This window comes from Balaenoptera acutorostrata, chromosome 15, assembly GCF_949987535.1.
Source record: "Balaenoptera acutorostrata chromosome 15, mBalAcu1.1, whole genome shotgun sequence".
Lineage (NCBI taxonomy): Eukaryota > Metazoa > Chordata > Mammalia > Artiodactyla > Balaenopteridae > Balaenoptera > Balaenoptera acutorostrata.
The window spans coordinates 17,730,391-17,745,933 of record NC_080078.1 but is presented as its reverse complement, the minus strand read 5'-3'; the positions used below and the strand labels follow the sequence as shown (position 1 = coordinate 17,745,933).

General features: G+C 48.3%; 1 protein-coding gene across 2 annotated transcripts in view; it reads left to right on the top strand.

Annotated features, from left to right (window-relative positions):
• KATNIP (katanin interacting protein) overlaps positions 1–15,543 on the top strand; it is a 194,929-nt gene that overhangs the window by 65,929 nt on the left and 113,457 nt on the right. For both annotated transcript variants that reach the window (XM_057528396.1, XM_057528397.1), the window contains exon 6: positions 6,854–6,985. In XM_057528396.1, the coding sequence (XP_057384379.1) occupies positions 6,854–6,985 (132 nt within the window). The remainder of the gene's footprint in view (positions 1–6,853; positions 6,986–15,543) is intronic.

Here is a 15,543-nt window from a genome sequence, read left to right as displayed (position 1 = left end):
TATGGCTTCCTCAGCCTTGTAATACTTGGGTGGACAGAGGCCTAATCAACAGAGCCGTCGTTTACCAAAATGCTGTCAGATTTGATGAACGTCGTCGGCTCTTAGCGTTAAATTGGTAGTGAAGGGATTGGCTTTCCAGCAATTTACTGTGGGGTGGGCTTTCCTTAAAGGCCTGGAAAGCAAGTTCATTGCAGTCATTAAAGCAAAGGCTTTGTCCTCGCTCTGCCACCATATCCGCTTTCCTGTTGGGGGCCAGGCAGCTTAAACACCTCCAGGAAAGCTCATAAGTGAAAATGTGAAGCGTGTGGGGCCCTTCCCTTTGTTTTCTTTTTTTTTTTTTTTTCTGAGTTTTGAAAACCCCTGCAGTGAGGACAATAAATGAAACAACCCATAAAGCATCAGCCTTTACAGTGACCTTGCTTGACACAGACTGTCAGAACGCGAATGCTGTTATTTGTAAGAGATCAGACAGATCCGGGAAGAACATATCAAATAAGGTCTATTTATTCCCCACCCTAACCCAAAGCTGGCTCTGTCAGTATCTTCAGAGCTCTCCCACCTCTAGAGGGAGCCATTTGCATACTGCACAACCTGTGCAACCATCCGGGGCAGCCCCCAGCCTTGCTCTTTTTTTCTAACTGATAATAAGCGTTAATGCACACCTCTTGGAATACTTTGCTAAGAAGGGAGGCAATACACACAAAAAACTCTGAGCGCGACACTGGGCTGAGTGCGGCTGAGTACAGAACAAGCTGGCCTTGGGCTGGCAAACTGGAACATGGGTGTTTAGGCATGAGGGCTTTTAAACCCTGTTCCAGTATATGGTCGATACTGCAATGGAGTACCAGGTCTGGGCGCTTGCAAGTAGGCAGGAAAGAGCAGCCGCTTAGAAACACCCACTCCGGGTAAAGCAGTGCACCGAGCGGGGAGCCAGCCAGAAGCTTGGGCATCATCTTCGCAAGGGCGTGAAGGTGGGAGACAGGGAGCGGGCGGGCGAGCCCGGGGACTGGGTTGGAACCTGCCACCTCGCGCTCCTCAGCAGCAGGTGGGTGTCCTCGTATGGGCGGGGCTGCTTGCCATCTCCTCCCGGTGGGGGTAGAGGCAGCTCCCTGGGGCTGGGGCGGGAGAGCCGGCCAGATGGAGAGACTATTTATTTCCCTCTCCAGCACCCACTCAGTGTTTAGACACTCCTTCTGGACCACATTAATTTTGTCACATGTTGCTTCATAAACACATTTTCCGTTATGTGTGCTGGGTGGGTTCTTTGAGGCCCGACATTGGTTTTAAAATTTTTTTATATCTTGACATATTTCCAGAGCCTAGTATGCAGTTAGCACTCGGTAAGGACTTGCTGATTGTTCCTTAATGCCTATTGCAAACCTGTCTCCTGATATCTTGGTGAGGTGAGCAGTTGTGCTAAGCTCCTTGGAGGGAGGATGGAAAAGCTGCAGAACAGAGAGACACACATGGACTCTTCTCCTTCAACGCTGGAGTGCCTTCTCATATTTATAATTAAGATCAGACCAGTAGAGCTGCATTAATCCCAACTCTCTTACTTGCCAGTGGGAATCCCACTTCAGGTATGGCTGGATCCAGGTGCTCAGACAATGTAGCAGGGCTCATTCACCGTCACCCAACTCTGCTTTTTTCCATGTTGCCCTGGGTGAACCAAGATGGCCACCAGCAGCTCCCAACTTACATTCTTTCACCTGCTGTTACATCTCTTTGGCTTCCCTAAACCAATCACCCAGACACCGTGGGCCAGCAGGATCTAATGCTCAGAGTGGCCAGGCCTGGGTCATGTGCTCTACCCACCCCTGGATGCAGTTCCACATGAATGCTTGGGTTGGGAGTGGGGAAAGGGAGGATTTCCCAAAAGAAAACCAGGGTACTTTTACCAGAAGACAGGGGAACGCACGCTGGACAGACAGAAGCAACAGCGCCCACCACAAAACCTCACAGACCTCCTGATCTCACACCTCGCCAACTTTAATGTGCGTATAAATCACCCGGGTTCTTGGCAAAATGCACCTTCTGATTCCTGCATCTGAGGTGGGGCTTGAAACTTTGCATTTCTCACAAATTCCTAGGAGAAGCCAATGCTGCTGGTCCCTGGATCCTCGTCCCAGCCCTCCCTTTCCAGAGAAAGGAACAGAAACCCACGGAGGAGCCAGGCTGCGCCCCAGGCCTGGGCCCCGTGCCCAGTGGTCCTCGCTCTGTTGCCCCTGCTCCTTCCCTCCTCCGCTCTTGGACTGTTTCTTCCCAACATTTGAACGTTACTGAGTGGTTCCCGGGACGAGGGAGGAGCACACTGTGGAACACCCATCCCAGCCATGACCTTCAAAGCCTTCACAGCTTCATCCTGGTCCAAGGCGGGAAAGCCCCCAGGAGCCTCCTGGCCTGGAAAGGCCCAGGTCTGTGGATTCCGTGGTGCCCGCCCTCCACGTGGTGCCCACTGCTGGCGCCAACAAATGCTCTGAGAGCGAGTTGACAAAGACTGGGAGGCAGTGACACTACACGGGAGGCCAGAGCCCAGGGCAGCGAGGCCGACGGCCAAAAGGAAGACGGGTGGAAGGTGCAGTTCCAGAAAGAGCAAGGAGCACTTGGAGTCCGGCGAACATCGCCACAAGACGGATCGCCCGTGGAAGGAAAAGTGTCCCAGGGTCCCTTCCTCGTGCACCTCTGCCTCCCGGTTCTCTGATGGGGGGCTCCTTACCTGCCTTTTTCTGCCTCTCACACTCTCTCTCCAAGGCCTTTTCCTGGAATGATCTAGAGCCCAGCCCCTGCCCCTTTAGTGTTAAATAGTCTCAGGAAATTCTTGAATCCCTCCTTGTTCTCCCCAAAGGCCACTGCAGCCCAGGCTGGATACATTTCTTCTTCACTAGCCTGTTGGGGGCAATACAGCATCGAGGTGCAGGACTGGGGTCAGTCAGCAAACTACAGCCCCGGGGCCAAATTCGGCCACAGCCTGTTTCTGTAAATCAAGTGTTCTGGGGACACAGCCACGCCCATTTATGTAGGCATCGTCCAGGGCTGTTCTGAGCTACAGTGGAACAGTTGACTATTGAGACCACAGGGCTGGCAAAGCCTTAAAATATTTATTCTTTACAGGAAACTGGCCCAAATTCGGCCACAGCCTGTTTCTGTAAATCAAGTGTTCTGGGGACACAGCCACGCCCATTTATGTAGGCATCGTCCAGGGCTGCTCTGAGCTACAGTGGAACAGTTGACTATTGAGACCACAGGGCTGGCAAAGCCTTAAAATATTTATTCTTTACAGGAAACTGGCCCATCCCTGTTTTCGAGTAAGGCCTCTGAAGCCACGCTGCTGGGGTTCAGATCCAGGTCTGTGGCTTCCTAGCTGTGTGACCTTGGCCACGTGGCTTACACCCTTGTGCCCCGGTCTCCCCCTGGGATGGCTGTGAGGACTAAATGAGCAAATGCCCCCGAAGCTCTTGGAGTGGCACCCGCTCTGCATTAAGTGACCTGATGCCCCAGGTGATGGCAGGGGGTGGGGTGGGAGCGCGGGCGGCGTGGACGCGATGAGAAAGAACTTCCGTCCTAACCAGCGAGAGTCCCGCAGGTCAACAAGCCTCACCATCCTCATCCTCTAGATAGAATAATAGCTCGTTTCACTAAGCTTGTGGGGAAGCTGAATCTCACCCCGGGGGTGGAGGGTTCTTACGCTGGGGCATCAGGGGAAATGCAAGCTCTAAATCACCCTTGACTGTCCCTCGGCTGGGAAGTAGGTCCAGTCCACATGGCTTGGTGGACCTCTTCTGACTCTCAGAGTGACGTTTAAGGAGGCCCTGGCTCTCGGATTTGTGCACGTGCGTGGCCTCACCCCTAGGGAACACCTCCTTAGATGTTGCTCCCTGGGCACCTGGCTCGCCTCACACTGGCCCCAGCCTTGCTCACCAAGTCTAGCACAGCCAGTGCTGGACCGTTGGCGGTTTCTTTGCTTGACTGCCCAGGCAGTTTGGTCCTGGGCCCATGGTGGATGAAACATACCCTTGGGGGGAGGTCTGGCCCCCTGTGTAGACTTGATGCCACTGCAGCCCCACTGCACTGCTCATCACAGCCCCTCGCCAAGGGCTCAGCCCATCACCACGAGTCATCCTCATGGCGGTTCTGCGAGGAAGATGGCATTAGTGCCACTCTGACAGACGTGGACACCGGTGCTCAGCGAGGGTCCATGACTTGCCCAGGGCTGCACAGGGAATAATCATCAGAGTGCCAGGGATCGAACCCGTCTGCCTGAATTTAGAACCCGGGCCCTAAACCACATGTGAGCAACTCCAAAACAGCCACAAAGAGTGATGAGCGCCCAGAGGAGGGTTATCCACTAGGGTGGGTTCAGCTCAGCTGCACGTAATGGACGCTGAACCACTGGGGCTTAAAGACTGTGGTTGTTCCTCCTCTGACACGAACAAGGCATTTGGAGGCAGCCAGGCTGCTAGGACGGGTGGACAATGCCCCAGGGACCCAGGCTCCTTCGGGTTTGCCTTCCTTAGCATGTGGCTTGCTTTCTTATTCTTACAAGATGGCTACCCTGCTCCCAAATGTTCCATCCACATTCCATCAGGAAGAAGGGTAGGATACAGGGCAAAAACCCTGTGTCCCTGAGTGAGTCTTTTTTTTTTTTTTTTTTTTTGGCTGTGTTGGGTCTTCGTCGCTGTGCACAGGCTTTCTCTAGTTGCGGCGAGCGGGGGGCTACTCTTCATTGCGGTGTGCGGGCTTCTCATTGCGGTGGCTTCTCTTGTTGCGGAGGAGGGGTTCTAGGCGCACAGGCTTCAGTAGTTATGATACATGGGCTCAGTAGTTGTCGCCCGTGGGTTCTGGAGCGCAGGCTCAGTAGTTGTGGCACACGGGCCTAGCTGCTCTGAGGCATGTGGGATCTTCCCAGACCAGGGCTCGAACCCGTGTTCCCTGCATTGGCAGGCGGATTCTTAACCACTGCGCCACCAGGGAAGCCCCCCTGAGTGAGTCTTGATTAGCAGGGAAACAGTGGCTTCCTCGGCGGCTCCTCCAGCCACTCACATCAGCCTCACAGGCCTTCCCAGCTGCGAGGGCCTCCAGCGACATGACCATCTTAAAGGGGCACAATGCCAACTCGATAGAATCAGAGTTCCATTAAGTCAGGATGGAGAGGGCCATGGATAGCTATTGGGCGGTCAGGGAGTGTCTCCAAAGTTTAGATAGGACTTGGATACTTGGAGAAGATTTGAAAGAATGGCCTTAAGATCGGGAGAACAGCATGAGCAAAGGCACAGAGGTGGGAGATTTTGGGGCCCAGGCGAGAGTCAGGACTCTGTCACAAACAACATAAATCCTATTCGCGTTGGCTTAAGCAAAAGACAGGAAGCTTCAGCGATGTCTTCCTTCAGGCATGGCTGGATCCAGGGGTTCTGAACAAATCCACCAGGACTCTGCTTCACTCTCTCAATCTCTGTGGAAGGGGCACGATGGTCCCCAGCAGCTCCTGGGGTGCCTCCCTGTAGCTTAGCACCCCTGTAGGAAGAGAGCACCTCCTTCCACAGCTGTAGCAGGAGTCCTGGGGCTACTGTCATTGGCTGCCGTAGGTCCACTCCCGTCCCTGAACCACTGGCCAGGTGTATTGTGAGGGATGGAGTGGGCTGATTGGCCAGACCTGAGTCACATTCCCACCCTCCCTTTGGCCACATGTGGACTGAGTCGGGGAGGGAAATGGGGCCTGGAGGAAAATGAGGGAGACCTTTCCTGCAGGCTGGGGAATGGATGCTGGGCTGACAAAGCTGCAGATACTCGGGGTACAGGAAGCAATTTTGCTTGGCCCAGGTGTCAGGTGTGTGAATGTATGTGTGGGAATCAATGCGGGAAAGATCGGTTGGGGCCGTGTTGTAGAGACCTTCACATGCCAGGTATACACCATTTAGGGTACAGGTCTGGCTCCTAAAGCAAGGAGATCCAAATACTGGCTTAAACAACATGAAAGTTGATGTCTCTGACACAGGTTAGCGGTGGGCAGTCACCTTGCTCCGAGAGTTCACGGGGGAACCCCAGCACAACCTCTTTTGTCACTCCAGCATCCTCCAGCTGTCGCCCCCTCCCCGCAGTCCTCAGCAGCTTGCTGCCACCTCCTCATTCCAGTCGGCAGGAAGGGGGGCAGGGCAAGGGGGGGGCTCTCCCCTTCCCTTTCCGGGCACAACCTCAAAGGTGTACATGCCCCTCTCACCCACCCACACATCACGGGCCAGAACGTGTTCACCTGCTCCCTCCCAGCCGCAGGGGATGCTGGGAGCACCACTTGCACATCCAGAGACGCAGTACAAGAGAGAGGGGAGACGGACATTCCGGGGACAGCCTGTGGGCTGCCACGCCAGGCCAAAGGATGGGTTTCCTAAAGAATGATCCAGGGAGTGCTAGGAGGAAGAGGCCCCACCGCTCAGTTTCCATGGCCCCAGAAGTTTGGGGTATGTTCCATCTGTATTCTGTTTTAGGACATCCACAGTGTGTGTGGAGGAGAGGGTGAGGGGGCCATTAAAGGCCCTGAGAAGTCCTGGCCCCAAACCCGGGCTTTCCTAAACTTATTTAGATCACAAAGCTCATTTGGGGAAGTTCTACCAATAAGTTATTTTAAACCAAAAAAATTACTGAAAAATTCTACTGAACACTCTTTGGGCAGTAAGAACCAGTAAAGACTTGAGTGGAAGTGGCGTGACCCATCCAGCTGGCCTTCCCGGGATGGCGCCGGGCCAGGTGCACCCCGACCTGACTGCTGTCATGTGCAGCGAACCCCTGCAGTGCTTGCCCCTCGGAGGAAACAAGAGGTTCGTTTCACCATATCTGAAACGGTCTGACTTTTTGTGTATAGAAATCTGTGCAGATCAGAACGGAAGCTGGCCCGCGGCTCCACATCGAGCCTCCTCTGGACTATTCTGAAGATTGTGAGCCACGTGGGGGTGTGACTGTCAAGGCAGAGGATGCTTCTGGGAATCGTCCACAGGTAGGACTGGCCTCAGCTCGGGGCTATAGCGGCTCTCGGGGGCGCTTTCTAACAGTTACTTATTCCTTCCTTTGCGAGCCCTTGCCTTCCTTCACTCTTGCATTTATTTCCCGCACTTTAACAAGCAGACAAATCTTGTGCTAGATGCTCTGCTAGGGACCCGGTGTCCAAAGGTCAGCAAGGCTGGTGTCTGACCCAAAAGAGGCAAAAGCATATAATCTCTTTTACCGCAAGAGGGAGCTGAGAGGTGGGGCAGGGCATAGCGGGACCAGGAGGGAGAGTATCTAGGAAGGCTTCCTGGAAGGAGTGACATTTACCTGGTTCCTAAAAGCTGGGTAAGAGTGTGGGGGCCAGGGAGGTAAAGGTAGGTAAGCCGAGCTGATACTCAGCCTGTCCACACCTGTATGCCTAAACCTGTTGTTAAATATTTTGAATATCCGCGCCCCCTCCCCCTCCTGCCACGGCACCAGAAACCACACATGGAAACACCCAGAGGCCCTGTGTAGCCGTAGCTCAGAGGCCCTGGCCGTGTAGCAACTCACAGGGTTGACCATGGGGTGTTTCATTCCCCTTCCTCAAATTGTCATTTCATTTCTGAAATCCTTGGAATTGCAACAGTAAACCCCAGCCTCCCATTCAACAAGCATTTGTTGGGTACCGACTTTTGAGCATCAGGCTCTGTCCTAGGCACCAGAGATGCAGAAATGAACAAAACTGACAAGGGGCCTATTCTTAAGCAACTCACGTTCCCGAGGGAGAGACAGACAGTAAAGAATAAAACCAAGAAATAAATAATGCGATTTCAGGTATTGATATGTTCTAGGAAAAAAAAACAGAAAGGGGAGATGGGACAGCCAGGAGATCAGACAGCATGGGAGAGAGGGAACATTAGACGGTAGACAGGGAAGGAGCGTCTCTCTCAGGTATGATTTTTCAGCTGAAACTTGATGGATAAGAAGGAGCCGGCTTTGGAGCCAGCAATGGGAAAAGCATTCCAGGCGGAGGGAACAGCAAGCACGGGTGACCTGAGGCTGGGCTTGTTCAAGGGCGCATGATGTAGACATGATGTGAGCCAAGGGGTGTTAGAAGGCGATGAGGTTGGTGGGGCAGAGGGCAGACCAGGCAGGGGTGGGGATGGAGAGTTGAATTTTATTTCAAGGGCATCGCTTTTATAATTAGAAGGAGTGTGTAAATTAGCTCCATGGTTATATACGAGCTAAATTTTAGAGAGGAGGCAGAGTCAAGTTGCTAAGCCAGTCCTGCCCCATTTGCCAGAATGAGATTGTTCAGCCGTGGACCCGGGCTGCAGATTCCAGAGCCTCACCAGGAGGACAGACTTCCTTCCGCATGCGCCTTCTGTACCAAAAACCTGCTTTTCTGAAATGAAAATGACTCAAAAAGGAGATGGGAATGTCACCCAGGAAACATTCCTCTGATCACAATTGCATGTTGGTGTTTCCTTCTTTGCTTGTAAAGGAAGGACAGTTTAAGGAGCAGGGGATCACTTTGTTTCACATTCTGGCTGCAAAAAATCTGAAAGTTAATTGCAAATTTTTGTCTTCCTGGAAAAAAAAAGTCCTTTTCTATGGAAGGACCCAAAGACCTTGTTTCCTTAAAAACAGTCCATAGGAATGGGATTTTTACAGTGGGCAAAATCGTGAACTTTATTGCCCTCAACACCCACCTCCTACACAACACAGACACACAGACAGACACACACACACAGACACACACATGCTTTTGAATCAGCTAAAAGGTTTTCTGCTCAGGATCAGTCTGTGCAAACAGCCCTCAGCTTCCCTTAGGGAGGCTGGTTTGAAGCCAAGTTCAGTCTGTTGCAACGCTAGCCCCGTCCCCTGTCTCAGAACGCATGCATGGCCTTCAAGCAAGAGGCATGCTCGTCCTCTCCTCCTTTGGCCATTTGGCACCCCCTGTTAATTGAACATATACAGTATTCCTTCTTTTGCAAGCTTCCAAGCTCCCTGCATCACCACGCAGCCTGTCCCTCACAAGCTATTAAGCTCCATTAGCATTCCTGTGTGAGCGTGCTCTGAATCAGCATCTCCCTGCTCACCCACACTTAATTTTCTCCACCGTGAGTGCCTGATTGCATGTCTTCCTTCCCTTTTTCTCCCCATCTTGAGGGGGCACTCTGTAAGCCTTCACAGTCAATTTCCCCCTGGAGTTATTTTCCTGCTAAGTGAAAGAGTGAAATGGCCATGCCAGTTTTCGTCAAAGGCAGAAGCCTTAAGAGATGCAATCTGACAGAGAAGGAAAAATAATGCCTGGCTAAATATACTCAGCCCCCCTCACAGTGTTTGCAAGTGCAGTCTGAAATGGAGCAAAAGGAATTGCTGCCCGCATGTGTACTTTTCATCTGACCTTCACTGTTGAAACACACCAGCCTTTTTGCCTTCCATCAGATCCTTAGTGAACTTCAATTTCTTGGCACTCTGAGTTCACAGACCAGCATATGCAGGCATGTTCTGTTGGCCTTCACCCCCGTTGACTGTGCCTTTTTAAAAGATGTGAATTACTAGCTGACATTTAAGAATCAGGAGAGTTCATGTCAAAATCTGAATTGGGGGTTTCTCTTGAAAAGTCGAAAGATTTAGGAATTACATTCTTAAATGACAGCCGCGAGTGGAGCTGGGGGGTAGCTGTCCCCTTAGACAAGTGTGTGCTGCACGTACCACAGTCCCCACCATGTCCCAGGCACCATCTAGACGCTGAAGCTAAAACAGACAAGTACATAATATGCCAGCAGGTGATCGGGCTTGTAAGAGAACTAGGGCAGAGTAAGGGGCTAGAGAATGTGGGCAGAGGCTGCCGTGTGATATGGGAGGACGGGGCTTACCCTTGATGAGGTGCTGTGTGAGCAGGGCCCTCAAGGAAGCCAGGGAGTGAGTAGGTAGAGAAGAGCTTCCACACACAAGGAGCAGCAGGTGTAGAGGCCCCGAGGAGGGAGGACAGCAGGGAGGCCGGTGTGGCTGGAGGTGAGTGAGCAAGGGGACGAGGAAGAGGGGTGAGGCCAGAGACATAGCCAAGGCTTAGATGGCATCGGGCTTTGAGGGCTGCGCTAGAGGTGAGGGATTCTACTTTGAGTCAGAGGAGAAGCCATCGTAGGGTTTTGTAAGCCACTGTAGCTTAACAACTCCAGGGAAAGGAGGACACCTCTTTCTTTCCAGAGAGTTCTGCCTAAGTGCCAGGTCTTGGTTATGTTGGCTTGCCTTAGTGTATGTGTTACAATGGATAATAAGGCTCCATTTAAATGCTTTCGGCTCCATTTAGGGACCAGGAATGAAAGTACACATTTTTTTCTATTATTAAGGTATCCTTTTTTTCCTGACAATGCATGATCAATGTTAAAAATTCAAATGATAACAAAGAAAATAAAAGTCCTCTCATAATCCCACTGCCCCAGAGATCAGTGCTGTGAATAGGTGAGTATATAACCACCCAGACTGAAAATTGCATATATTCATTCTATTCCTTGAAAGTATATATTAATTATATCCAGGATGAGATAGTTGATCTGGAATGTTCCAGTCCTGGCCTGTTCCCAATGAGTAGTATTTCCTGCGTTTAGTTATCTTTTCAGTCCCTGAGAGCATGACAGCTGATGGGAAGAAGATTGGCCCACTCCGGCATCTTCTGGAATACCTTCTCTGAGTTTTTCTTTCCATTGTGTAGATCCTGGAGTGGCGTGAATTGGATATTTGGCCACAATTACAATTCAATGTTTTGAAGTCATTGTTACTTGCTGACACATATAACAACTAAAGACCTGTCTTAACCCGTGTACCACCAGCAGGGCTGCCACATGTGGACTCTGCTGTGGTCCATGACGGCTCACCCACCTGTCGATACTGTTTGGAGAAATTAATGAAATTTGAAAGTCATATTATATTAGAAAATAATACTGTATTGATGTTAAATTTCCTGAATTCGGTAATTATATTGTGGTTATGTAAGAAAAGGTCCCTGTTCTCAGGTTTCTGAGAACTGGTGAAGAATTGGTGAATATAGGTGATGGGTATTTGGGCATTCATTATACCCTTCTATTATACTGTGCTGATAAATTTTCTACGGGTTTTACATTTTTTCAAACCAAGTTTTAAAGAAGTAGTACATTAAGGAGGAGATAAGCTGCTTCAGTAGAGCTAAGCATCAGCAAAGGAAGAAATAGAAAAAAGTAAAAAAAAAGGAGACCTAGTTTAAAAAGCTTAGTAGGATTGTATTGATGTCAGTTTCTGGACTGTGCTATTGTGCTGTTGTTATACGGGATGTTACCATGGGGGAGACTGGATGAAGGGTACATGGGATGGCTCTGTATTGTCTACAGTTAGCTCAAAACAAAAAGTAAAAAGCTAGCTAAATAAAAAAAACACAAATGTCCAGGTCATATCATCCAGAGGTTTTGATTCTGATTCTGGATTTGGACTCAGACATGGTTCCTCTGTTTAAGTGCCCCATGTGACTGTAATTTGCAGCAATGTTTGAGAACCACCGTTATAAGGAAAAGATAGAGCCATGGATCTTAAAATTTGATATACACAAGAATCACTAAGGTCCATCGACAGATGAATGGATAAAGAAGATGTGGCACATATATATATACAATGGAATATTACTCAGCCATAAAAAGAAACGAAGTTGAGTTATTTGTAGTGAGGTGGATGGACCTAGAGTGTGTCATACAGAGTGAAGTAAGTCAGAAAGAGAAAAACAAATACCGTATGCTAACACATGTATATGGAATCTAAAAAAAAAAAAAAAAGTTCTGAAGAACCTAGGGGCAGGACAGAAATAAAGATGCAGACGTAGAGAATGGACTTGAGGACATGGGGAGGGGGAAGGGTAAGCTGGGACAAAGTGAGAGAGTGGCATGGACATATATACACTACTAAATGTAAAATAGATAGCTAGTGGGAAGCAGCCGCATAGCACAGGGAGATCAGCTCCGTGCTTTGTGACCACCTAGAGGGGTGGGATAGGGAGGGTAGGAGGGAGACGTAAGAGGGAGGAGATATGGGGATATATGTATATGTATAGCTGATTCACTTTGTTATACAGCAGAAACTAACACACCATTGTAAAGCAATTATACTCCAATAAAGATGTTAAAAAAAAAAGGGAAAAGTAAATAACAACAACAACAACAAAAAGAATCACTAAGGAGATATATATATATATATATATATTTTTTTTTTTTTTTTTTTTGCCCGTGCTGGGTCTTAGTTGCGGTACGCGAGATCTTTGTTGCGGCATGTGGGATCTTTAGTTGCATCATGCGGGCTCTAGTTCCCTGACCAGGAATTGAACCTGAGTCCCCTGCATTGGGAGCATGGAGTCTTAACCAGTGGACCACCAGGGAAGTCCCACGATATATTTTTTTTTAATATTTTATTTATTTATTTATGTATTTATGGCTGTGTTGGGTCTTCGTTTCTGTGTGAGGGCCTTCTCCAGTTGCAGCAAGTGGGGGCCATTCTTCATCGCAGTGCGCGGGCCTCTCACTATCACGGCCTCTCTTGTTGCGGAGCACGGGCTCCAGACGCGCAGGCTCAGTAATTGTGGCTCACGGGCCCAGTCGCTCCGCGGCATGTGGGATCTTCCCAGACCAGGGCTCGAACCCGTGTCCCCTGCATTGGCAGGCAGATTCTCAACCACTGCGCCACCAGGGAAGCCCTCACGATATTTTTTTAAATGCATATTTTAGGTCTAATTTTTATGCTAAGAGAGTTGTTCACAGGAGGTAGCACAGTTTTTAACAGATGAACTCCTGGATATTCTGAATCAGAAGGTCTGAAGATTAGAGTCTCTCTCAAATGGAAGGAAAGTTTTCAAGATCATTTGGACTTTGTGGCTTTGATTTGGGGACTATAAAAGAAAGAAATGTTAAAATTGGAAGTCAAAATCTCATATGTCAGATAAAATTAAGATAACTGTTAAGTAAAAAGCAAAATAAAATAACAACAAAAATCCAGAGGTTCACAAAAGCCAGAAAGGGATGAGAGGGGGCTCTTCCCTTGTCTTCAAACCATATCCTGTACTTCTGGAAACTCGGGTAGGAGAGGATGTCACTTAATAAATGAAAGATACAAAAGCATAATAGCTCCTGGCAATATCTCCTGTATTATAGATCAATTTCTATCCAGAATATTGATTATTCGTATTAAGAAAAGACTAAATTATGTTTAATATACATACTCTTTTAAGAAGACAAGGAAGTCTTATCTATTTTAGAAATACTTTCATTTTAAATTATTTTATTTAGGTTTTTGACTATTTAAAGGGGTGAATTTTAGATAAATAGAAAATTCATTTTATATTATTAAGGCATTATTGTATTAAGAAAATGAATATGCACCCTTCATACTTGGCTTTCTCACTTCGGTCACATTCAAAATATGTCGCACATTCAAAATAGGTCTCAAACTTGAGGAAAAAAAATTCAGAAAAAATAGGGGCATGTAAGAGAGGATTTCTTATTAGTTACGACTTGAAAAAGTTATGCTTAAATTCAAGCTAAGGGTAGAAATATAGTGATAAATGGAAGAGGATATATCCAAAGGGGAGGGTTTGGACCCGTGACCTCAAGGGCCAGCTTCAGCTCATGGGCGTGTTTCATTGGCTGGTCTGGTGTTGTGCTATAATCATTATTGTTGCTGTTTTAGGGGGTTGGCCAAACTGGAAAAAATCCGAACGAACTTTTTGGCCAAACCAATATTTTGACTTAGAAAACTTTTATTCTGAGCACTCACCCTTCACTCTACCTTAGTCCTCACCTCTCCCTGTTGTCTGACACTGTGTCTCCCATTGCTGTTTCACACGACATTACATTTTCCGAAGATGTAGGGAGCTTGTGGCTCCTGTTTTAGGGAGGAAAAAGAACCAGTGACTGTGACTCAGCAAGTCTGGAGAGGGTAGTTTGAGCTTTTCTATAAACTCTGTGGGGACTTGGCTAAGTCACACTCTTTTGGAGCCCCATTTCCTCCCCTACAACAAAAAGGGATAGATTCGATATGTCCTGTGCCTGTCAGCTCTGAAATCATACATCCTACGGGGAGTTTATAGGTGTTCCCATATTGTAAAATCCACAGGAACAGAGGGCACGTGGTAGTTCAGGGAGCCCTCCACTCATCAAGGACCATTTCTAGAGGCTGTTTGCAAGTTACATATTTAGGGCTTGAAACACCCTTCCCCCCCCATCCCAGATCTAAGCTTCATGATGGCATAGACATGTGCCATCTCTTGCCTGCCGTGTCTCTGGTCCCTAGAAAAGTGCCTGGCGTAGAGTTAGTTTGCAAATCTTTGTTAAGCAAGTGAATTGGGTAGTTGATTGATTGAATCAATGAGCTAGTGTGGCAGAGATGTTGATTAGGCACCCTGGCCAGCCCACACATAGCTGAGTTCAGTTACCACATCGCTAAGTTATAATTATGATGACAGTATTTTCCAAACTATGAATCAGGACACATAATCTGACAAAGAATTTCTGTGCTACTTGGGGTAGAAGTGTCAGTTTGGGAGATGTAGCTTGGATTCTGAAATACTGGGATTTCTGGCAGAGGGTGCTAATTAAAATGAATATTTTAAGTGACATGAGTGAGGGGAGTGGGGGGTGGTACCAAGGATGGCACTTGGCCTGGGTGTCAGGGCATGGTAGAAAGTAGAGGGGATGTAGGGAACAGTCTCTGCACAGCTCAGCTGACTGTCATCATAGGGGCCCGGTGGCGCCAGGCTTTCTAATTTCAAGAGAAGCCAAGTATCTGGGCTTGTCTGTGTTCGATTTCTCCCATTTTTTTTATGTTGGTAACTAATTCACGATTTTCTATGAACCATACAAAATGTGCCTGCTGGCCAGAGTTGGTCTTCAGACCACCAGCTTGCAACTTTTGATTTAGACAATGAAAGCTTTGTTGCTCCTGACAAGAGAAGAGGAAGAGGTTTTTTCCTTTCTAGTGACACTTGAGTTAGCCCCTCTGGTACCCAGAGCCATCAGGGGCATGGCGTCCTGAATGTACCCAGAGATGCCCAGCTGGATAGCTCAGACCAAAGGACCACCTGGCCAACGACATTAGGAAGGGCCCTGAGCAGGTAGGTCAGACAGCACAAAGCCAGCTGAGCAGGAATAATTCAGTGATGAGCTTGAATGATTTGTGTGGAATGATGCTGAACAAGCACTAAATACCCATAAAATACAGGTCCAGAACTGAGAGATGTAGTAATCCTTTCACCTAATAGAGCATTCCTGTAATTGAAGATACTGGATGGTATTTGACTTCCTAAAGCATCCTTTTCAATCTTAATGAAAATTTTAAATGATCTCTGAATCAATACCGGAATAAATAATCTTTTTTTTTTTTTACTTTTTTAAAAAATTTTTCGGCAGGTGAGTTGTTACACACTCCTTAGCGGATTCCGACTTCCATGGCCACCGTCCTGCTAATAATCTTTTTTATTTCTTGCATTTATAGTCTACTTAGAATTTCTTAGGTATTTTCACATTATTTTGTCGTTTTATATAACATCTAATACATGAGTGATTTCTC